The sequence below is a fragment of the Oncorhynchus kisutch genome, linkage group LG22, assembly GCF_002021735.2.
Source record: "Oncorhynchus kisutch isolate 150728-3 linkage group LG22, Okis_V2, whole genome shotgun sequence".
NCBI lineage: Eukaryota > Metazoa > Chordata > Actinopteri > Salmoniformes > Salmonidae > Oncorhynchus > Oncorhynchus kisutch.
The window spans coordinates 39,720,554-39,745,369 of record NC_034195.2 but is presented as its reverse complement, the minus strand read 5'-3'; the positions used below and the strand labels follow the sequence as shown (position 1 = coordinate 39,745,369).

General features: G+C 43.9%; 1 protein-coding gene across 2 annotated transcripts in view; it reads left to right on the top strand.

Moving 5' to 3' along the window:
• The window catches only part of LOC109867728 (ras and EF-hand domain-containing protein homolog), a 37,189-nt gene extending 15,078 nt beyond the window's left edge, over positions 1-22,111 (top strand). For both annotated transcript variants that reach the window (XM_020456995.2, XM_020456996.2), the window contains exons 5-18: positions 6,528-6,674; positions 7,804-7,894; positions 8,263-8,358; positions 9,366-9,553; positions 10,055-10,126; positions 10,644-10,692; positions 10,893-10,978; positions 11,386-11,737; positions 12,517-12,649; positions 13,923-14,004; positions 17,815-17,929; positions 20,285-20,386; positions 21,243-21,319; positions 21,805-22,111. In XM_020456995.2, the coding sequence (XP_020312584.1) occupies positions 6,528-6,674; positions 7,804-7,894; positions 8,263-8,358; positions 9,366-9,553; positions 10,055-10,126; positions 10,644-10,692; positions 10,893-10,978; positions 11,386-11,737; positions 12,517-12,649; positions 13,923-14,004; positions 17,815-17,929; positions 20,285-20,386; positions 21,243-21,319; positions 21,805-21,892 (1,678 nt within the window). In that variant the 3' untranslated portion in view covers positions 21,893-22,111. The remainder of the gene's footprint in view (positions 1-6,527; positions 6,675-7,803; positions 7,895-8,262; positions 8,359-9,365; positions 9,554-10,054; positions 10,127-10,643; positions 10,693-10,892; positions 10,979-11,385; positions 11,738-12,516; positions 12,650-13,922; positions 14,005-17,814; positions 17,930-20,284; positions 20,387-21,242; positions 21,320-21,804) is intronic.
• Positions 22,112-24,816: the final 2,705 nt, after the last annotated feature.

The window sequence follows — 24,816 nt, the reverse complement described above, 5'->3', positions numbered from 1 at the left end:
TTAGCAAACAATTACAGCTCAATAAAGTTAAACAGTAGTAGTGGAGGATGTACATTTGATAAGGACTTCCTATTGACTGTGTAAACCTGGGTTAGAACCAGAGAGGAATGCTGACAATAACATCAGATCGGTTTGAGCACCAACCTCTGGGTGTGTCTTCCTGAAGGTGACATGGCGTAGGATGATTGTTTTGTCTTTCCACACATTCACCTGCCTTTTACAATACAATGTTCAATAGCAGTCGTTATCTGAACACTGACGTGAATACCTGGGCACAGACAAAGAGGGCTTCAAACCGTCACAATAATAGTTTTCTTCTAACCGGAAAGGGGATTTTCAAGGCCAAGATCATCTTGCCCAAATGTACATTTTAAACAAATATGTAAGCATGGTTGCAGGCAGCCCACAGCCACCCACTGCCTGTCCACAGCCACCCACTGCCTGTCCACAGCCTGCCTGTCCACAGCCACCCACTGCCTGTCCACAGCCTGCCTGTCCACAGCCACCCACTGCCTGTCCACAGCCACCCACTGCCTGCCTGTCCACAGCCACCCACTGCCTGCCTATCCACAGCCACCCACTGCCTGTCCACAGCCTGCCTGTCCACAGCCACCCACTGCCTGCCTGTCCACAGCCACCCACTGCCTGCCCACAGCCTGCCTGTCCACAGCCACCCACAGCCTGTCCACAGCCTGCCTGTCCACAGCCTGTCCACAGCCTGCCTGTCCACAGCCACCCACTGCCTGCCCACAGCCTGCCTGTCCACAGCCTGCCTGTCCACAGTCACCCACTGCCTGTCCACAGCCTGCCTGTCCACAGCCACCCACTGCCTGTCCACAGCCTGCCTGTCCACAGCCACCCACTGCCTGTCCACAGCCACCCACTGCCTGCCTGTCCACAGCCACCCACTGCCTGTCCACAGCCACCCACTGCCTGTCCACAGCCACCCACTGCCTGTCCACAGCCACCCACTGCCTGTCCACAGCCACCCACTGCCTGCCTGTCCACAGCCACCCACAGCCTGCCTGTCCACAGCCACCCACTGCCTGTCCACAGCCACCCACTGCCTGCCTGTCCACAGCCACCCACAGCCTGCCTGTCCACAGCCACCCACTGCCTGTCCACAGCCACCCACTGCCTGCCTGTCCACAGCCACCCACTGCCTGCCTGTCCACAGCCACCCACTGCCTGCCTGTCCACAGCCACCCACAGCCTGCCTGTCCACAGCCACCCACTGCCTGCCTGTCCACAGCCACCCACTGCCTGCCCACAGCCACCCACAGCCTTTTTATTTATTTATTTATTTTACCTTTATTTAACCAGGTAGGCAAGTTGAGAACAAGTTCTCATTTACAATTGCGACCTGGCCAAGATAAAGCAAAGCAGTTCGACAGATAAAACGACACAGAGTTACACATGGAGTAAAAACAAACATACAGTCAATAATGCAGTATAAACAAGTCTATATACAATGTGAGCAAATGAGGTGAGAAGGGAGGTAAAGGCAAAAAAGGCCATGATGGCAAAGTAAATACAATATAGCAAGTAAAATACTGGAATGGTAGTTTTGCAATGGAAGAATGTGCAAAGTAGAAATAAAAATAATGGGGTGCAAAGGAGCAAAATAAATAAATAAATTAAAATTAAATACAGTTGGGAAAGAGGTAGTTGTTTGGGCTAAATTATAGGTGGTCTATGTACAGGTGCAGTAATCTGTGAGCTGCTCTGACAGTTGGTGCTTAAAGCTAGTGAGGGAGATAAGTGTTTCCAGTTTCAGAGATTTTTGTAGTTCGTTCCAGTCATTGGCAGCAGAGAACTGGAAGGAGAGGCGGCCAAAGAAAGAATTGGTTTTGGGGGTGACTAGAGAGATATACCTGCTGGAGCGTGTGCTACAGGTGGGAGATGCTATGGTGACCAGCGAGCTGAGATAAGGGGGTACTTTACCTAGCAGGGTCTTGTAGATGACATGGAGCCAGTGGGTTTGGCGACGAGTATGAAGCGAGGGCCAGCCAACGAGAGCGTACAGGTCGCAATGGTGGGTAGTATATGGGGCTTTGGTGATAAAACGGATTGCACTGTGATAGACTGCATCCAATTTGTTGAGTAGGGTATTGGAGGCTATTTTGTAAATGACATCGCCAAAGTCGAGGATAGGTAGGATGGTCAGTTTTACAAGGGTATGTTTGGCAGCATGAGTGAAGGATGCTTTGTTGCGAAATAGGAAGCCAATTCTAGATTTAACTTTGGATTGGAGATGTTTGATATGGGTCTGGAAGGAGAGTTTACAGTCTAACCAGACACCTAAGTATTTGTAGTTGTCCACGTATTCTAAGTCAGAGCCGTCCAGAGTAGTGATGTTGGACAGGCGGGTAGGTGCAGGTAGCGATCGGTTGAAGAGCATGCATTTAGTTTTACTTGTATTTAAGAGCAATTGGAGGCCACGGAAGGAGAGTTGTATGGCATTGAAGCTTGCCTGGAGGGTTGTTAACACAGTGTCCAAAGAAGGGCCGGAAGTATACAGAATGGTGTCGTCTGCGTAGAGGTGGATCAGGGACTCACCAGCAGCAAGAGCGACCTCATTGATGTATACAGAGAAGAGAGTCGGTCCAAGAATTGAACCCTGTGGCACCCCCATAGAGACTGCCAGAGGTCCGGACAGCAGACCCTCCGATTTGACACACTGAACTCTATCAGAGAAGTAGTTGGTGAACCAGGCGAGGCAATCATTTGAGAAACCAAGAGTGTCGAGTCTGCCGATGAGGATATGGTGATTGACAGAGTCGAAAGCCTTGGCCAGATCAATGAATACGGCTGCACAGTAATGTTTCTTATCGATGGCGGTTAAGATATCGTTTAGGACCTTGAGCGTGGCTGAGGTGCACCCATGACCAGCTCTGAAACCAGATTGCATAGCAGAGAAGGTATGGTGAGATTCGAAATGGTCGGTAATCTGTTTGTTGACTTGGCTTTCGAAGACCTTAGAAAGGCACGGTAGGATAGATATAGGTCTGTAGCAGTTTGGGTCAAGAGTGTCCCCCCCTTTGAAGAGGGGGATGACTGCAGCTGCTTTCCAATCTTTGGGAATCTCAGACGACACGAAAGAGAGGTTGAACAGGCTAGTAATAGGGGTGGCAACAATTTCGGCAGATAATTTTAGAAAGAAAGGGTCCAGATTGTCTAGCCCGGCTGATTTGTAGGGGTCCAGATTTTGCAGCTCTTTCAGAACATCAGCTGAATGGATTTGGGAGAAGGAGAAATGGGGAAGGCTTGGGCGAGTTGCTGTTGGGGGTGCAGTGCTGTTGTCCGGGGTAGGAGTAGCCAGGTGGAAAGCATGGCCAGCCGTAGAAAAATGCTTATTGAAATGTCCACAGCCACTGACAGTGTTTCCTATCTTCAGTGCAGTGGGCAGCTGGGAGGAGGTGTTCTTATTCTCCATGGACTTTACAGTGTCCCAGAACTTTTTTGAGTTAGTGTTGCAGGAAGCAAATTTCTGCTTGAAAAAGTTAGCCTTGGCTTTTCTAACTGCCTGTGTATAATGGTTTCTAGCTTCCCTGAACAGCTGCATATCACGGGGGCTGTTCGATGCTAATGCAGAACGCCATAGGATGTTTTTGTGTTGGTTAAGGGCAGTCAGGTCTGGGGAGAACCAAGGGCTATATCTGTTCCTGGTTCTAAATTTCTTGAATGGGGCATGTTTATTTAAGATGGTTAGGAAGGCATTTTAAAAAAATATCCAGGCATCCTCTACTGACGGGATGAGATCAATATCCTTCCAGGATACCCCGGCCAGGTCGATTAGAAAGGCCTGCTCGCAGAAGTGTTTCAGGGAGCGTTTTACAGTGATGAGTGGAGGTCGTTTGACCGCTGACCCATTACGGATGCAGGCAATGAGGCAGTGATCGCTGAGATCTTGGTTGAAGACAGCAGAGGTGTATTTAGAGGGGAAGTTGGTTAGGATGATATCTATGAGGGTGCCCGTGTTTAAGGCTTTGGGGAGGTACCTGGTAGGTTCATTGATAATTTGTGTGAGATTGAGGGCATCAAGTTTAGATTGTAGGATGGCTGGGGTGTTAAGCATGTTCCAGTTTAGGTCGCCTAGCAGCACGAACTCTGAAGATAGATGGGGGGCAATCAGTTCACATATGGTGTCCAGAGCACAGCTGGGGGCAGAGGGTGGTCTATAGCAGGCGGCAACGGTGAGAGACTTGTTTTTAGAGAGGTGGATTTTTAAAAGTAGAAGTTCAAATTGTTTGGGTACAGACCTGAATAGTAGGACAGAACTCTGCAGGCTATCTTTGCAGTAGATTGCAACACCGCCCCCTTTGGCAGTTCTATCTTGTCTGAAAATGTTGTAGTTTGGAATTAAAATGTCTGAATTTTTGGTGGTCTTCCTAAGCCAGGATTCAGACACAGCTAGAACATCCGGGTTGGCAGAGTGTGCTAAAGCAGTGAATAGAACAAACTTAGGGAGGAGGCTTCTAATGTTAACATGCATGAAACCAAGGCTATTACGGTTACAGAAGTCGTCAAAAGAGAGCGCCTGGGGAATAGGAGTGGAGCTAGGCACTGCAGGGCCTGGATTCACCTCTACATCGCCAGAGGAACATAGGAGGAGTAGAATAAGGGTACGGCTAAAAGCTATGAGAATTGGTCGTCTAGAACGTCTGGAACATAGAGTAAAAGGAGGTTTCTGGGGGCGATAAAATAGCATCAAGGTATAATGTACAGACAAATGTATGGTAGGATGTGAATACAGTGGAGGTAAACCTAGGTATTGAGTGATGAAGAGAGAGATATTGTCTCTAGAAACATCGTTGAAACCAGGAGATGTCATTGCATGTGTGGGTGGTGGAACTAATAGGTTGGATAAGGTATAGTGAGCAGGACTAGAGGCTCTACAGTGAAATAAGCCAATAAACACTAACCAGAACAGCAATGGACAAGACATATTGACATTAAGGAGAGGCATGCTTAGTCGAGTGATCAAAAGGGTCCGGTGAGTGGAGAGGTTGGTTGGTGATTTAGACAGCTAGCCAGGGCATCGGTAGCAAGCTAGCATAGGATGGAGGTCTGTTGTTAGCCACCTCTTGCGTTCCGTCAGTAGATTAGTGGGGTTCCGTGTGGTAGAGGGGATTAATCCAAATCACACAACAACAACAAAAATAAAAACAATAGATATAGTTATAGAGGCCCAAGAAGAAAACATAATAATAATAATAAAAAATAAAAAAATGTCCGATTGTCTATTCAGATAGCAGCCGGTAAGACAGCTAACGGTTAGCAGGCCGCAGATGGGCGTTCAGGTAACGTCGCGACGGAGGAGCCAGCCGAATAACTCCTTCGGGTAGATAACGTCGGCAGTCCAGTTGTGAAGGCCCGGTGGGGCTCCGCGAAGGCAGTAAAACGGGTCCGGATAGGTGACTGCAGCCCAGGTGTGATTGATGGAACTCAGGAGTGATTGACGGAGCTTGCTAGCTCCGGAACAATTGATGTTTGCTCCGGAATCGACGAAGGCCGATAGTCACACGGATAGCAGCTAGCTAGCTGTGAGATCCGGGTATGAATGTCCAGAGAGCAGTCGAAATCCAGGGACATGGAGAGAAACATTGGTCCGGTATGTTCCGTTCCGAGCCGCGCTGCGCCGTACAGAACTGGCGATAGATTTTCGAGCTAAAGGATAGCTGATGACCACAAACCGTGGTTAGCTGAATACTAACGATTTGCCAGTAAAGGAGCTAACTAGCTTCTGAACTAGCTTCTGGATTAGCTTCTGGCTAGTTTCAGGCTAGCTTCTTGGAGTTTCTGGCTAGCTTCTTGGAGGATTACAGATCTGAGGTAAATAATACTTTTTTATAAATATACATTGGTGAGGCGGGTTGCAGGAGAGTGTTTTGAAGATGAGTTGATGGAAAATAAAAATAAAATGTATGTGAAAAAGTTGTAAATATATATATATACAGGACACGACAAGACGAGGACAAAAGACGTCTGAACTGCTATGCCACCTTGGAATAAGAATGAGAATGAGAATATCAATAATAAGTCATATCCGTATCGCCGTTGACTACACCACTGCTGTCATCCTGACCTCCAAGCGTTTATTCAAGATGGATAATCTTTGGATGCTGACAGCAGTTGCACCATTGGAAGCCTGCCTGTCCACAGCCACCCACTGCCTGTCCACAGCCACCCACTGCCTGTCCACAGCCTGCCTGTCCACAGCCACCCACTGCCTGTCCACAGCCACCCACTGCCTGCCTGTCCACAGCCACCCACTGCCTGTCCACAGCCTGCCTGCCTACATTGTCCTAATTGTTCACATTGACCTTGTCTTAAAAGAAAATCTATTCATGGCTCTATTTCTATGTCCGTGTCTCCATACAATTCTACTTCAAGTATAATTCAATTTCTTTCCTCCATGAAGAACCTCAGTACAGTTCTTCTACAGAAATCTAACTGCAGTATACAGACTGTATTCCAGGTCTTGTCATTCAGGCTAATCTTTGTTCTGACCCGCTTCCCATCAGCCCTGGTGAGGTGCGTAGTCTTTGGGCCCAGCTGAGGAAGGACGAGCCGCACCTCCTGTCCAACTTTGAGGAGTTCCTGGCCAGAGTAATTTTACAGATCACAGGGGCCAACCAGGAGAGGATGGAGATGGAGAGCGCCCTTAAAAGGTTAGAAGCCTACAACTTCATTCATCAGATATTGGTGCACGTGTAAGATTTAGGCAATTAGCAGCCCACTGTTGCCTGGTCCCAGATCTGTTTGGGCTGTCTTGCCAACTCCTATGGTCATTGGCAAAGCAGCACCAACAGACCTGGGACCAGGCTAGCTCTAAATGTTCCTTTACAGAAAACCTCATTGCATGAGTAATGAAGGACGAAGTAGCCTACTGCATGTACTTGCTATGTGTGCCAGTTAGACTTTTATGGCATGAGGGCATCTACAGAATGGTCATCCCCAGGTATGTATCTGTTTTTCCCAGTTTTTTTAATTCTATTACTAAAAGCATCACTTTTTCTTTCAGATTTGTAGTCCTTAGTTAAGCCAGCTAAATTCTACACATTGAGTGTTAGTCCTGCAAGGAATACTACTCCACAATCTCTACCTACAGTACTTGTTTATTATGTCACTTTTCAACTGAGCAAAGCTTTTGTACCACAGTGGTGCATTATCACACAGTTTCACATAGTTGAAAAGCATCCAGTTCGGTGGGCTGTTTCTGACAGAAATGAATGCAAATGTTGCATAAGAGAGAGAAAGTGTGGCTCACACTTTGCAGCTGTTTCAAAATGTATTGTCAATGTCTTTCTTGCTGTATTCTGAGCTGTAGACACGCAGGGAAGTTTAATTAAAGCTGACCAGAGTAGTCAGGCCTGGAATGTTTCAGTAATTACAGTTATCCCTATTATCTTCAGATGTGAACTGCATGTAATGCTAGACTGATAATACGTGTTATTTTTTCATGGTACTCCCTTGAAAATCTATTTGTTGCTGTGCCTGTTTGGAATGCATCACAATAGGTTACAAATACCTACTGTATGATTGAAATGGCAGACTGGAAGCTCATGTAAGATCTCAAGTACGGAATTTATGTGCTGCCTATGCATGTGATTCTATGCCTATGCATGTGATTCTATGCCTATGCATGTGTTTTTCTATGCTTATGCATGTGATTCTATGCCTATGTATGTGATTCTATGCCTATGCATGTGATTCTATGCCTATGCATGTGATTCACCAAACTAACGGAATATGCTGTATTAGCATTAACAAGATGAAAATATTTCTAAATCCGAACAGAAAATCAGCAACACATGACGATGAGATCCATCGCTTATATGAAGAAATGGAACAGCAAATCAAAAAGGAGAAGGACAGGATCTTACTGCAGGTAAAGAGATCTCCCACTGAATACAACACACACTGAGATCTCTCTCACACACTCTTTCTCACACACTCTCTCTCTTTCTTTCTTTCTCTCTCTCTCTCTCTCTCTCTCTCTCTCTCTCTCTCTCACACACTCTTTCTCACACACTCTCTCTTTCTCTCTCTCTCTCTCTCTCTCTCTCTCTCTCTCTCTCTCACACACTCTTTCTCACACACTCTCTCTTTCTCTCTCTCTCTTTCTCTCTTTCTTTCTTTCTTTCTTTCTTTCTTTCTTTCTTTCTTTCTTTCTCTCTCTCTTTCTCTCTCACACACACTCTTTCTCTCACACTGACTCTCACTCTGTTTCACACTGACTCTCACTCTCCACTGCAGGACTCTGAGCACTTCTTGTCTAGGAGTCAGGATCTGGAGCATCAGCTGTCCAGTAAGGAAAGGGAGCTGGATCAGATCTTCCAGAAACAAAGGAGGGTGAGTCGGGACACCAATGATGAGAAATTGATCATCACTGGCATCACAGTAAAGGATAGAATTCTACTGTACAGAACATATCATTATTATTTATTAAATCACATTTTCCTGAAAGTGTTTTGAACAATGTGAATTATCAACTCTGATTGATCAGGAATGAATTGTGACCAGCCTTATTAGTAGACTTGAAGCTCTAAGAGCTGTCCCTGAGTGTCTGCAGCTTACTCTCAAATGGAAATGAAATGATGATAATACACAATGATGATAATACGCAACAATAACACTATCAAAAACAGAACTCCACGGAAGCTTTTAAAACGAATTAATCAAATGTAAAGGAGTCTTACCAGCGCATCTTAATTTGTACTGTGCCCAGGTCACATAAGCCTTCACTCAGATCTCCCTGGCACCATCCACATTCCTCTCTGCCAACCAGAAATAGAATGGCAGAACATTGACTGGATTGGGAATGTCCGATGTAGATATTCTATTTCTATGGTGCCAACACGTCTCTAGAGCAGGCATACAGGCGCTATGCTGGCTAGCCTAATCAGTGTCGCTAGATAAAACATCTCTTATGTTGTTGTGTTGGATCTGTTGTGACACTTATATATTTAGAACAGTGATAGTAGTGTTTGAGGCTGCATTCAGACAATAGCCTTATCTGCGTGTTCTCACACAACCCCTGGCTTCAATGGTCAGACCAGACCAGTATGTGTTTAGAAGATATCATTTGTTTCATCCTTTGATTCATCAATGCTTGGTGTATCATAGCAATCGCACATTGATCATACTCTACCAATCATAGACCCCAGACCATGATTGTTACTGCATAGTAGCATCTGGGATATGGTGACCCCAGATCAACTGGCCTTGCCATTCTTCAACACAGATATCAATGAAATGAAAGTGCAGGTTATTGTAGTGCGTCTGCTTTAGGCTGTAGTGTTGTTTTGTGTGTTGTCACCTCTGCTTGTCTCCTCTGTGTGACCGTGTCCCCTACCCAGTGGAAGCATCAGTGCCGGGAGCTGCACAGCGAGCAACACGTGACCAAGGTGGAGAACGTGGCACTGAAGCAGACCAATGAGGAGCTGGCCCAGGAGCTGGAGCACACCAGTCAGGAGCTGAGCCTGGCCCAGGAGCAGCTGGTCCTCCTGCAGGAGCAGTCCTCACACCTGAACCAGGAGAGGGAGATGTAAGTATCTGGATGGCTGGCTGTGTCTTTGATCCTGTTTGGGTGCTTGTTTCTCCTTGTGAGTCCACATCTTAGACCAGTGGTTCCCAACTCCCCTCCTTGAGTACCCCAAAAGCCCCGTACAACCATACCTGATTCAACTCATTGAGGGCCTGCTAATTTGTTGAATCAGGTGTGCTTGACCAGGGCTACAATAAAAATGTGTACTGTTTGGGGTACTCAAGGACCGGAGTTGGGAACATCTGTCATAGGCGCTACTTGCGTTCAGTAGCGTCTATAAATCACATGATTATGAAGGCATAAATGTATAAAAGCCTCTATACCTAAATTTATGTTGATGTATTTCTGTCTGTGTGATGTACTTGTCTGTTAATATTCTGTATTATATCATGTTTTATGTTCTGTTTGGACCCCAGGAAGAGTCACAGCTGCTAGCTAATGGGGATCCTAATGAAATACTGATATTATAACATGAATATGACTATTTGTTGTCCAACACAGGGAGATGTACCGGGTCACAGAGGGATTGCAGAGGGAGCGAGCGAGCCTGCTGAAACAACTTGACCTGCTGAGGTAAAAGTGGAGATGGAACAGACAAACACACACACACACACACACACACTAGGAGAGAGGCAGTGGGTTACTGTATATCAGTTCAGAGCCACTACTCTCCAAATCAAGGAGCAATGATCATACTGTACAATACTGAAGGTTATGTTATATTCACTACAAACCAAGGCCATCAATCCAACAGACCACATTGACCTCAGGCAAACTCCTCAAGCTGTTTTATACTAAATCATGAGGCACGAGGGGTGTGGTACATGGCCAATATACCACAGCTAAGGGCTGTTCTTAACCACGACGCAATGCGGAGTGCCTGGAAACAGCCCTTAGCTGTGGGAAATTAGTCATACAAATGTAATTAGAACAGTAAAACTAAATGTTTTGCCATACCTGTGGTATACAGTCTCGTATACCATGGCTTTTAGCCAATCAGCATTCAGTGCTCCAACCATCCAGTTTATAAGTGCTTAGAAAGTATGTATTTCTGTTGCAATGAACCCCTTCCTTGTTATATTATCTTCAGGGAAATGAACAAGCACTTACGAGATGAGCGAGACATGTGCTCTTATCAAGTAAGTATACACATGTGCAATGTATTTATTAATCATTCTCTTTTTGTGAAATCCCCTTCTATATATCTACAGTATCTGTCTGTCTCTATCAAGTTTGATAGATACTAACCTAAAAACATGATTCCTTGAAAAGCATGGAATCTAGAAAACATTTTCAATCAAATTGCAGATGAATTAGTTTTTATTTTGTTGTTTTGCAGAAACTGAGGAATACTGTTAAAAATCCTGCTTGCAACCTGAGACCTGGATCAAATACTCTGAATCCCTTTGACAGAAAGGCCTTTAGGTATACTATTTGCTTAGAAAGGCTTTTAATACAAATTGAATGGATAGTGCCTGGTGCTGTTATGGAAGCCTTAATTGATACAAATGTTCAATTCACCTACAATACACTCTTGTTCAGTATGAATATGACTGTAGTTATTAATAGTGAATGATTCATATTTTCTAAGTAGGTGGCATTGCAAAAAGCCAAATAAAGCACATGAAACAGATGTCACATGTTGGACAGAAAGCTGCTCAATGGGGCTGCAGTTTAAGTTCTGTGTAGAATGTGTCTGTACAGTATTTACATTGTTCTTAATATATGCAAATGCCTGTAAGTCCATTCACATTCTACATCCATACCATTGTACTCCCAAAAAAATTGAGCCAATTTCCCCATCAATTTCCATCTCATCCCTGTCTCTCCAGTGAGGATGAGGAGGTAGTGCTCCCCCAATCTAAGAGGAAGAGTCCAGGTGGAGTGAATGGCTACAGCCTGGAGGACGTTGTGGATTCCAGACCCCTCCACAGACCCCTCCAGAGGATCATCTCCATAGAAGAGGACCACCTACCCCAGCTCCTACAGGATAACTACCAGACTCAGCTCTGGGAGTGGCATGAGGAGGCCGAGGAGGAAGAGCACATAGAGCTACAGATGACCTCTATAAATCCTCCCAGTTCTCCTCCAACGATGGAGCAGCAGCAGCCAGTTGACACCAGAGAGACAGAGATGCCTACATCCCCCAGGGGCCAGCCTGTCGGAAAGGAGAATATGGGGAATGTAAGCATAGATAGATAGATAGACACAACATCAGTGTTGGTATGAAATTATGTGGAGAGACATTGTGGTCCGTCTACTGAATAGACTAGAAGGATTCAGTTGGCTTGGCATAATTATCCTCCATTTGAAGTGAAAGAGATTGTTCAGCATTTTCACATTATGTTCCCTCCAGGGTTGTTTGTAGGTCACCAGGTTTTTGTTTGTTCTCCTGACCCCGTAAAGAGAGGTGTGGGGGAGGAGTGTAGGTGGATGTACAGCACAGTGTGTTCACAAAGCTCTGTTTTTCCAACAGACCAGACCTGAGATAGGAACAAAACAGTCACAGGTGTTGGGTTTCTCACTTTGAGTGAGTTGACCCCGCAGTGAACCTCACAAACAGGATTAGCTACTTGTATTAGTGTTTGTTGAAAGTGTTTCCATGATTTACTGTCGATTTTAGAAAATTACTATGTATTTCAAGAACTTTGTGCAACTTTGTTTTACTATAACAGAATAATTTAATAGGATAATAGTTGTGGAGTTTCTTGGAATTAGGGGGGCTAATTATGCAGTGTTCATAATATGTTCAAATATGCTGCTCAATGCTCAAATATTTGTTGCCATGTCGTCGTTTGTAGTGTACTCTCTCCCAGTATATATCGAATTGGATACTTGCCATCTGAATTATCCTGGTAATTACTTGAGGAAAAGTAGACTTGAGTACATAGTGAGTTGGATGAAACTTATAATATGAAGTCTTAACACACACCTCCCTCTTTCACTCTGTGTTGTGTTTCCAGGAGGAGGGTGCAGCGTTGGCCCCAGACCGCCTGTTTAAGATCGTCCTGGTGGGCAACTCCAGTGTGGGGAAGACCTCTCTCCTCAGGCGGTTCTGTGATGACTGCTTTTACCCAGGCACCTCTGCCACCGTCGGTGAGTGGCCTTTCCAGGCTTCCTTTTCTACAGCAGAGCAGGGTTGTGTTCATTAGGTACCAACGGAACAAAACCAACTGAAACAGAACTACCTGGAATTGTTGTAGAAGAATCATTTTATTTTACGTTGAAAAATGTTTCGCTACGGTGTGCCCTATTGAACACGACTCAGAGCCGAGCCCAGTCCTGTGGCTGGTTGACCTCACCCTCCCTCTCACACTGGCTTTACTCACTAAGCACTTTAAGATGCTGATTGTTTAACACTGTGGAAAGCTGATTATGTTGTGTTGATCTTGCACTTATAGGCCACAGCCTAATAAGCAGAGAAACCATATTGTGGTGCTGTATATTGACTGACTTGACTCACACTGACCATGACTTGGATTCTTCCGATTGACCTTTCTGTTGTACTGTAGGTTAATGTTGCACACCCAAAACGAGTTTGTTCTGTGTGTGACTGAGAGCATACTCAATTATGTCATGACTCACCATACCATTTTATATTGGTTTAATGCAATTAAGTTTTTTCACTCATATAGTGCTGTGCAATCCCATCGTAAGTCAGTGTACCGTTCTGTATACATGAATCAAGCGCACTGTAAGTGTATTGGGGATCTTGTAGTTTTAAACCAGTAGAGCTGGGCAGACCAAACAGTGCCACATGAAACAGCTTGTGAAGACACGTGTTCCTCTCCTGTCATTCTGCAGCCTGGTACAAACAGCTCCAGCTTTCATAATATCCCCTCTATTTAGGCCCTGTTTGGAACCATTTGATTCTCAAAATAGTCATACGATTCTGAGAATGTATTTTTGTTATTGTTGAGAAAGTCAGATGGATTTTGAATTGTGTGGTCCCTTTAGAACAATATACAATATCCAATCAACTCCTGTTGACGCAATTGTGACGCAAGCATTGACAAAAAACATGTTGTTCCTCCGTTTCTATTTGAGCACTGGGGACAAATGTAGTCGATTTGGAATCATCAATGGATAAGTAACATTTCAGAAACTCAGAAGGACATTTCCATATAAAGTTCCACATGTTATCCTTTGAAGTTCCTTGTTTTATCCAGATTTAGCCCGGAAATCAATTGTTGGTTCCTTTCATCATGTTTGTATCTTATTACGTGCCAATCATTTCTTGTTTGCTTTTGAAAATGAATATGGATACAAAATTACAGGGCCAAAATATTATTGTAAGGCAAAAGATAGTAAATGACTAAGTGACTTAAATCAGATGAATGCTATCTTGTCCGTCCTGCATCATCAACAGGCATAGACTACAGTGTGAAGACGATACGGGTGGACAACAGCCAGGTGGCGCTGCAGATGTGGGATACAGCAGGACAGGAGAGGTGGGAACTCTACTGGGTGGATTTACACATGTTCAACCTTTTGCCTCAGCAGCTTTTATTTTGCTACAAGCAGTTAGGCTGTATGGCACACTACTGCTACTATGGTTAAATGTCAGTATTTTAATAATGAGACAAAAGTTTTAAAAGATCAAATGACATGTAATGTTGTGCATGAGGATAAAATACAAATGGGGGAATTCTCAGTCTTACAATGACTCCCTTCTCCACCACTTCAGGAGAGGACTATCAGAATGGTCCTGCAATAGATAGCAGTCATTTTACAGGCTCCTGAACAATTCTACTATTTAGTGGGGTTTTTTGCGCTGATCGTAACTTTTTTTGTACATAATGTTTCTGCCATCGTTTCCTATGATCGAAAAGGGCTTCTGGACACCAGAACAGCGATCAATTACCTTGATTTGCATGAAGATTTCTACTTCAACAAGTCGTAGGCACTGGACATACTGCTCATCCCGGACCAGACCATAATCCCAGAGAAAAGAGAGGCTGGCATGCGGGCACCCTGACAAAACTACATTGGCGAGTACATAAACCGCCTCTACACTCAATAGAGAACAAACTGGACGAGCTCTGTTCAAGACTATCCTATCAACGGGACCTGAAGAACTGTAATATCTTATGTTTCTCAAAGTTGTGGCTGAACAAGGTCATGGATAATATACATTGAGTGTATGAAACATTAGGAACACCCCCTTTTGCAGCCTCAATTCGTTGGGGCATGGACTCTACAAGGTGTCGAAAGCATTCCACATGGATGCTGCCCATGTTGACTCCAATGCTTCCCACAGTTGGCTGGATGTCCTTTGGGTGGGAGACCATTCTTGATACACACAGGAAACTGTAAAGGGTGAAAAACCCAGTAGCGTTGCAATTCTTGACACTCAAACCGGTGAGCCTGGCACCTACTACCATACCCAGTTCAAAGGCACTTAAATCTTTTGTCTTGCCTGTTCATCCTCTGAATGGCACACCTACACAATCCATGTCGCAAAGCTTAAAAATCCTACCCTTCATCTACACTAATTGAAGTGGATTTAAACGGTGACATCAATAAGGGATCGTAGCTTTCACCTGGTCAGTCATGGAAAGAGAAGGTGTTCCTAATGTTTTGTACACCCAGTGTACATCTAGCTGGTTTTTCCATGCATCGGCAGGACAGAACAGCAGCATCAGGTAATCTCAAGAGGGGAGGTGTCTCTTTGTTAACAACAGCTGGTGTGCCATCTCGAGGTTCTGCTCACCTGAGTTAGAATACCTAATGATAAGCTATATATAGACCATACTATTTACCAAGATAGTTTTAATCTATATTTTTCATAGCAGTCTTTTTAGAATCACAAACCGATGCTGGCACTAAGACTGCACTCAATGAGCTGTATAGGGGCCATAAGCAAACAGAAAAATGCTCATCCAGAAGCGGCGCTCCTAGTGGCCTGTGATTTTCTACCAGCATGTCACCTGTGCAACGAGAGGTGAAAAAAAACTATAGATCATCTTTACTCCACACACAGAAACGCATATAAATCTCTCCCTCACCATAACTATATCCTCCTGATTCATGCTTACAAGCAAAAACTGAAATGAAGTACCAGTGACGTGCTTAATACAGAAGTGGTCCAATGAAGCAGATGCTAAGACACAGGACTGTTTCGCTAACACAGAGTGGAATATGTTCCGCCATTCATCCAACGGCATTGAGGATTGTACCACATCAGTCACCGGCTTCATCAATATGGGGAATTAACGACATTGACGAACCATCAAACAGGCAAAACGTCAATACAGGACTAAGAGCAAATCTTGCTACATCAGCTCTGACGCTCGTCGGATGTGGCAGGGCTGGCAAACTATCATGGATTACAAAGGGAAACCCAGCTATGAGCTGCCCAGTGACGCAAGCCTACCAGATGAGCTGAATGCCTTCTATGCTTACTTCGAGGCAAGCAACACTGATTCATGCATGAGAGCACCAGCCATTCCAGATGACTGTGTGATCACGCTCTCCGTAGCCGATGTGAGTAAGACCTTTAAACAGGTTAACATTCACTAGGCCGCAGGGCCAGATGGATTACTCAGAGCAGCTGGCAAGTGTGTTCACTGACATTTTCAACCTCTCCCTGACCCAGTCTGTAATACCTACATGTTTCAAGCAGACCACCATAGTCCCTGTGCCCCAGAACGCCAAAGTAACCTGTCTAAATGACTTATACACCGTGGCACTCACATTTGTAGCCATGAAATGATGTGAAAGGCTGGTCATGGCTCACATCAACACCATCATCTTGACACCCTGGACCCACTCCAATTCGCATACCGCCCTAACAAATCCTCTGATGACGAAGTCTCAATTACACTCCACACTGCCCTATCCCATCTGGACAAGTGGAATACCTATGTAAGAATGCATTCCATTGAATACAGCTCAGCCTTCAACACCATAGTACCCTCCAAGCTCATCATCACAAAGCTCAGGGCCCTGGTTCTGAACTCTGCCCTGTGCACTGGGTTCTGGACTTCCTGACAGACCAACCCTAGGTGGTGAGGTTAGGCAACAACACATCCGCCATGCAGACCCTCAACATGTGCTTAGTCCCCTCCTGTACTCCCTGTTCACCCACAACTGTGTGGCCGCGCACAACTCCAACACCATCATTAAGTTTGCAGACGACACAACGGTGGTAGGCCTGATCACCGATGACGAAGAGACAGCCTATAGGGAGGAGGTCAGAGACCTGGCAGTGTGGTGCCATGACAACAACCTGTCCCTCAACTTCAGCAAGACAAAGGAGCTAATCGTGGACTACACGAAACGGAGGGTCGAGCACACCCACATTCAAATCGATGGGGCTGTAGTGGAGTGGGTTAAAATCTTCAAGTTCCTTGGTGTCCACTAAGGATCTCTTATGGTCCACACACACCAACACAGTCGTGAAGAGGGCACAACAATGCCTCTTCCCCCTTGGGAGGCTGAAAAGATTTGGCATGGGCCCTCAGCTGCACCATTGAGAGCATCTTGATTGGCTGCATCACTGCTTGGAATGGCAACTGCTTGACATCTGACCACAAGGCATTACAGAGGGTAGTGCATACTGACCAGTACATCACTGGGCTGAGCTCCCTGCCTAATGATCAATTAGCCTTTTAAAATGATCAACTTGGATTAGCTAACGCAACGTGCCATTGGAACACAGGAGTGATGGTTGCTGATAATGGGCCTCTGTACCCCTATGTAGATATTCCATGAAAAAAATCTGCCGTTTTCGGCTACAATAATCATTTACAACATTAACAATGTCTACACTGGATTTCTGATCAATTCGATGTTATTTTAATGAACAAAAAACGTGCTTTTCTTTCAAAAACAAGTACATTTCTAAGTGACCCCAAACTTTTGAACGGTAGTTTACATATCTACCTAAATTACCTCGTACCGCTGCACATCGACTCGATATTGGTACTGGGGCGTCAGATAGCCTAGCGGTTAAGAACGTTGGGCCAGTAACCGAAAGGTCGCTTGTTCGAATCCCTTAGCCGACTAGGTGAAAAATCTGTCTGTGCCCTTATTGCTCCTGTAAGTCACTCTGGATAAGAGTGTCTGCTAAATGACTACAATACCCTTGTACCTCGTGTATATAGCTAAGTTATTGTTACTCTTTGTGTATTTACTTTTATTTCTCTATTTTCTTTCTGTCTTCATTGTTGGGAAGGGCCCGTTAGTAAGAATTTCACTCTTAGTCTACACCTGTTGTTTAAGAAGCATATGACGAATACTATTTGATTTGATTTCAGGTATCGCAGCATCACCAAGCAGTTCTTCCGCAAGGCTGACGGTGTGGTAGTCATATATGACATTACTGCTGAGCAGAGTTTTACCGCGGTGAGGCAGTGGCTGACCAGTGTACAGGTAGGAAGTGCCCAAACACTTTACTGCTCACCTCTGACATACAGTGGTAAGAAAAAGTATGTGAACCCTTTGGAATTACTTGCATTTCTGCATGAATTGGTCATCAAATTCGATCGGATCTTCATCTAAGTCACAACAATAGACAAACATAGTGTGCTTAAACAAATAACACACAAATTGTATTTTTCTTGTCTATATTGAATACAGCATTTAAACAGTGTAGGTGTCACGACTTCCGACGAAGTCGGCTCCTCTCCTTGTTCGGGCAGCGTTCAACGTCACCGGCTTTCTAGCCATCGCCGCTCCATTCTTCAATTATCTATTGGTTTTGTCTTGTTCCATTCACACCTGGTTTGCATTCCCCAATCACACTACATGTATTTATTCATCTGTTCCACCTCATGTCTTTGTGTGTAATTCTTTTGTGTTATGTGTTGTACGCACTAGGCTAAGCGTTTGTTCTTTTCCGTGTGTTTTCGCGAAGCTTATTTTGTATTGCTATACATTTATGTTGTGTGACATTTGTGTGCGCTATACACTTTGCCTTGTTGGCTGGAGGCAGCTGCGTCCATCTGTATATCTCTACTGCCGTAATAAAGTGTACTTCTATTCACAATTCTCTGCTCTCCTGCATCTGACTTCACCACAAGTACGCACACGCCTGACAGAAAGTTGGAAAAAGTATGTGAACCCCTAGGCTAATGACTTCTCCAAAAGATAATTGGAGTCAGGAGTCAGCTAACCTGGAGTCCAATCAATGAGACGAGATTGGAGATGTTGGTTAGAGCTGCCTTGCCCTATAAAAAACACTCACAACATTTGAGTTTGCTATTCACAAGAACCATTGCCTGATGTGAACCATGCTTCGAACAAAAGATCTCACAAGACCTAAGATGAACAATTGTTGACTTGCATATAGCTGGAAAGGGTTACAAAAGTATCTCTAAAAGCCTTGATGGTCATCAGTCCAGGGTAAGACAAATTGTCTATAAATGGAGAAAGTTCAGCACCGTTGCTACTCTCCCTAGGAGTGTCCGTCCTGCAAAGATGACTGCAAGAACACAGCGCAGAATGCTCAATGAGGTTAATAAGAATCCTAGAGTGTCAGCTAAAGACTTACAGAAATCTCTGGAACATGCTAATATCTCTGTTGACGAGTCTACAATACATAAAACACTAAACAAGAATGGTGTTCATGGGAGGACACCACGGAAGAAGTCTGAAGTTTGCAAAAGTGCACCTGTACGTTCCACAGCGCTACTGGCAAAATATTCTGTGGACAGGTGAATCTACAGTTGAGTTGTTTGGAAGGAATACACAACACTATGTATGGAGGAAAAAGGCACAGCACACCAACATCAAAACCCCATCCCAACTGTAAAGTATGGTGGAGAGAGCATCATGGTTTGGGGCTGCCTCAGGGCCTGGACAGCTTGCTATCATCGACGGAAAAATGAATTCCGAAGTTTATCAAGACATTTTGCAGGAGAATGTTAGGCTATCTGTCCACCAATTGAAGCTCAACAGAAATTGGTTCTGCAACAGAACAACGACCCAAAACACACAAATAAATCAACAACAGAATGGCTTCAACAGAAGAAAATACGCCTTCTGGAGTGGCCCAGTCAGAGTCCTGACCTCAACCCGAATGAGATGCTGTGGCATGACCTCAAGAGAGCAGTTCACACCAGACATCCCAAGAATATTGCTGAACTGAAACAGTTTTGTAAAGAGGAATGGTTCAAAATTCCTCGTGACCGTTGTGCAGGTCTGATCCGCAACTACAGAAAACAGTTGGTTGAGGCTGCCAAAGGAGGGTCAACCAGTTATTAAATCCAAGGGTTCACATACTTTTCCCACCCTACACTGTGAATGTTTACACGGTGTGTTCAATACAGACATGAAAACGTATTTGTGTGTTATTAGTTTAAGCAGACTGTGTTTGTCTATTGTTGTGACCTAGATGAAGATCAGATCACATTATATGACCAATTTATGCAGAAATCCAGGTATTTCCAAAGGGTTCACATACTTTTTCTTGCCACTGTAGCTCATAGAAATGTAGATCGCACTGAAGGCCTCCTCCTGCTCAATAGCACATTCACTGTATGCCTACATAACATTGATATACAATACCAGATGAAATGCGCCACTTATTGTAGTTCATACTGGATATCTGTAGAGGCATGTTACCATTCAATATCGTTACGCATTCGGTGACACAGTTCAGAGTACATCATGTCCACTATACTGATAAAGCCAGCTTTGTCATGTACTACCTGAGAGAGAGAGAGAGAGATCTAGCCCTAATGTAATGCCTCTGTGTCCATAATCTCTGTCTCTCTCTCTTCACAGGAGGGGGCTGGCGAGGACATTCCCATCATGCTGCTGGGGAACAAAATGGACAAGGGGAGTGAGCGGAAGGTTCAGACGAGAATGGGTGAAAAATTAGCCAAGGTCTGTCTATCAGCCATTCCCTGGCCTTCCTGTAGCATCGGGTGGTGTAGGTGTCCTGGAGGGCAGGTAGTTTGCCCCCGGTGATGCGTTGTGCAGACCTCACTACCCTCTGGAGAGCCTTACGGTTGAGGGCGGTGCAGTTGCCATACCAGGCGGTGATACAGCCCGCCAGGATGCTCTCGATTGTGCATCTGTAGAAGTTTGTGAGTGCTTTTGGTGACAAGCCGAATTTCTTCAGCCTCCTGAGGTTGAAGAGGCGCTGCTGCGCCTTCTTCACGATGCTGTCTGTGTGAGTGGACCAATTCAGTTTGTCTGTGATGTGTATGCCGAGGAACTTAAAACTTGCTACCCTCTCCACTACTGTTCCATCGATGTGGATGGGGGGGCGTTGTTAATGGTCCAGTCTTCAACCCACAGGCTTCACAGTGCCCACAGATCTTCTCACTGAATAAGTCAAAGCAAAAAATGTAGGCTTTTTAACAAGACGTATGTGGTCTTATTAATATGGCACAGGATTTATTTTCTACTTCCTACATTCTTCTTTCATCTATGTTTTCTTTTTCCTTTCTTTGGGTATGTAGTTTCTATGGTGATAGATAATTGCTAAGTGCCTCAGATCAGTCAAGTGCTGCTCTTCTTTTTCATTTTGCTCCTATGGCCATTAGTCCAGATGATGTTCACCTTAATGCTACTAAAGAGGCCTGGGTAGGAGATGGCTGTGTGGGGTAGGAGATGGCTGTGTGGGAGAGGAGACTGATATACCTACTACAGCCGCTTCCAATCACAGCGCTGTTCTGTACATCCCATTGACTTCATGTTTGTCATCTGGTAAAGACTTATCAAATCTCCTTTGCAGGACTGCCAGTTGATTTTCTACGAGTGCAGTGCTTGCTCTGGACACAACGTGGTAGACTCAATGGTAAATTTGGCAAGGTGAGTTGCGTAAAGTGCTGTGAGGGATTTTTAACAGGACATAATTCCTACTTATTCCACATTACTATTGTCTTAACACTATTTGTCATTTTAATTTAGGCCATTAATTAACAAGGCTATATATGACGGGAAAACAAACTTAATACTGTCAGGCCAAAAATGTAATAACTGCCTGCTTGGACATAGTCCAAACTGGGCTTTGTGCAGTCTGCAGTGACTCACATTAAGCCAAATGTGTCACGGCAAGATTAAGAAAACAATGACCAATCTTATCATTCCTAAATACACACTTTAGACACGTAGTACATACATTTATCCTAGAACTTCAATAATACGATCAGAATCTTATATTGTGTGTAATTTCTTCTCTAGTCAAGTCACTGTAATAGAGGTTGAGTTCTCACTCTCAATAATAAACAATTAACCTAAAGTACATGTGTGACTGGCGTATTTCTGAGTGAACTCTCTTCTGCTGTGTCTCCTAGAATTCTGAAAGAGCAGGAGGACAGAGAGAAAGAGAAGACGATCCATCTGGTAAACAGCCCTTCACAGAATAAGAGGTCCTGCTGCTAGCAACTTAATGGCTATTAGTTACTGTCTTCACAACACCATAGTGTACTCACATGTACCTGTTCAGATGTTCTGTACATTTTAACCTCCGGTCCTTAGGAACTCAAAGATCTATAGCACAATGCAGTTGAAGTCGGGAAGTTTACATACATCGTAGCCAAATACATTTAAACTCAGTTTTTCACAATCCCTGACATTTAATCCTAGTAAAAATTCCCTGTCTTAGGTCAGTTAGGATCACCACTTTATTTTAAGAATGTGAAATGTCAGAATAATAGTAGATTGAATTATTTATTTCATCACATTCCCAGTGGGTCAGAAGTTTACATGCACTCAATTAGTATTTGGTAGCATTGCCTTTACATTTTTTAACTTGGGTCAAACGTTTCGGGTAGCCTTCCACAAGCTTCCCACAATAAGTTGGGTGAATTTTGGCCCATTCCTCCTGACAGAGCTGGTGTAACTGAGTCAGGTTTGTAGGCCTCCTTGCTCGCACACGCTTTTTCAGTTCTGCCCACAAATGTTCTATGGGATTGAGGTCAGGGCTTTGTGATGGCCATTCCAATACCTTGACTTTGTTGTCCTTAAGCCATTTTGCCACACCTTTGGAAGTATGCTTGGGGTCATTGTCCATTTGGAAGACCCATTTGTGACCAAGCTTTAACTTCCTGACTGATGTCTTGAGATGTTGCCTCAATATTTCCACATAATATTCCTGACACATGATGCCATCTATTTTGTGCAGCAAAGTACCCCCACAACATGATGCTGCCACCCCCGTGCTCCATGGTTGAGATGGTGTTCTTTGGCTTGCAAGCCTCCCCCTTTTTCCTCCAAACATAACGATGGCCAAACAATTCCTTTTTGTTTCATCAGACCAGAGGACATTTCTCCAAAAAGTATGATCTTTGTCCCCATGTGCAGTTACAAATCGTAGTCTGGCTTTTTTATGGTGGTTTTGGAGCAGTGGCTTCTTCCTTGCAGAGCGGCCTTTCAGGTTATGTCGATATACGACTCGTTTTACTGTGGATATAGATACTTTTATACCTGTTTCCTCCAGCATCTTCACAAGGTCCTTTGCCGTTATTCTGGGATTGATTTGCACTTTTCGCACCAAAGTACAGTCATCTCTAGGAGACAGAACGTGTCTCCTTCCTGATGGGTATGATGGCTGCGTGGTCCCATGGTGTTTATACTGGCGTACTATTGTTTGTACAGATGAACGTTGGTACCTTCAGGCATTTGGAAATTGTGGAGGTCTACAATTTATTTTGAGGACTTGGCTGATTTCTTTTGATTTTCACATGATGTCAAGCAGAGGCACTGAGTTTGAAGGTTGGCCTTGAAATACATCCACAGGTACACCTGCAATTGACTCCAATGGTGTCATTTAGCCTATCAGAAGCTTCTAAAGCCATGACATCATTTTCTGGAATTATCCAAGTTGTTTAATGGCACAGTCAACGTAGTGTATTTAAACTTTTGACCCACTGGAATAGTGATACAGTGAATTATAAGTGAAATAATCTGTAAACGATTGTTTGAAAAATGACTTGTGTCATGCACAAAGTAGATGTCCTAACCGACTTGCCAAAACTATAGTTTGTTAACAAGAAATTTGTGGAGTGGTTGAAAAATGAGTTTTAATGACTCCAACCGAAGTCTATGTAAACTTCCTACTTCAATTGTACCTCTTTCGATCTGTCTCTCTCTCTAACTCTCCCTCTCCACATGTAGTGTGTACACCTTTTTTCATGAGTCTGTGGCTTTTAAAACAGCTCTCTTTCAGATGTTATCTTAGCACTTCACACCACGAAAGAGCCAGACTATGGGCTGACACTACCATTGGTGAATAGAATGAAATAAAAAAAGACAGTATTGTACTATTAAAATATCATATAGATAGATGTATGTTCCTAATAATTACAATGTATTTTTAATTCAAATGTATTTTCAACCAGCTAAGCCAAAACCAACAGTTATATCCTGTATAAAACTGAAATAGTTAAAGTAAACCTTTGTTTATGGCTGGGTTAGGTTTTAGACAATTTGTGAAATGGGGATTTTGTTCAGAACCAATTGAACATTTCCAACAGTAAAGAAGAGTTAATAGTATTTGTCAGATTGACTCTCAGATCAATTGGGTTAATATATTAGCCTCTCTCAAACGTAATAAGGTTTACTGTTGTATGTGGGGATGATTGTCCAGAAGTCAACTATGTGTATAGAAATGCCTTAGCAATGACAGTGTATGGTAGTAGAGCTCTGCCAAACTGTACCTCTATCAAAGCGCTTGCATGTAAACTGTCATCACTATTTGGCTTTTTAATATACTTTTTATGTAATGTAAAGTGTTATTTATATGAAGGAGTTGTCTATTGAACTGCAGTTGTTTGCTCAATCTTGCCAAGTGATATGCCTTGTCCATAACCAGATCTCGTCTTTTTGTGGACTTGCCAAAACATTTCTCATAATTCTATAAAAGTTGATATAGCACCAAGTATTCTTGAACAAATTCTTGTGCTCCAGCTGGGAATGTGTTGTAAATATAACATATTGTAATGTACACCATTACTGCACTCGTACAGTATAGTAATTTAGCTTCCAATCGATACCTATGAGACAATGGAGGTGTCATTAGTACGTGTATATTCTGGGATGTTGAGGAACACTGACAAATCGTCCTTTGGGGTCCTCCGGTGTAGAGTATCTTGTGTATTTGACAGTGTGCTATGGCCACTCTAAACTAACCAACCCGGTTGCATTTGTGCCACGTTACTGTGCCTGTGTTCTTGCACAATAATGTGAAAATTTAAATATGAACAATGTTATGGCTTCTCTGAATAATAAATGGATATTGTATATTTCAGGGATCTTGTGTGAACTTGAATTACAGATGCCACCTAGTGGACAATGTTAGTCTTTAG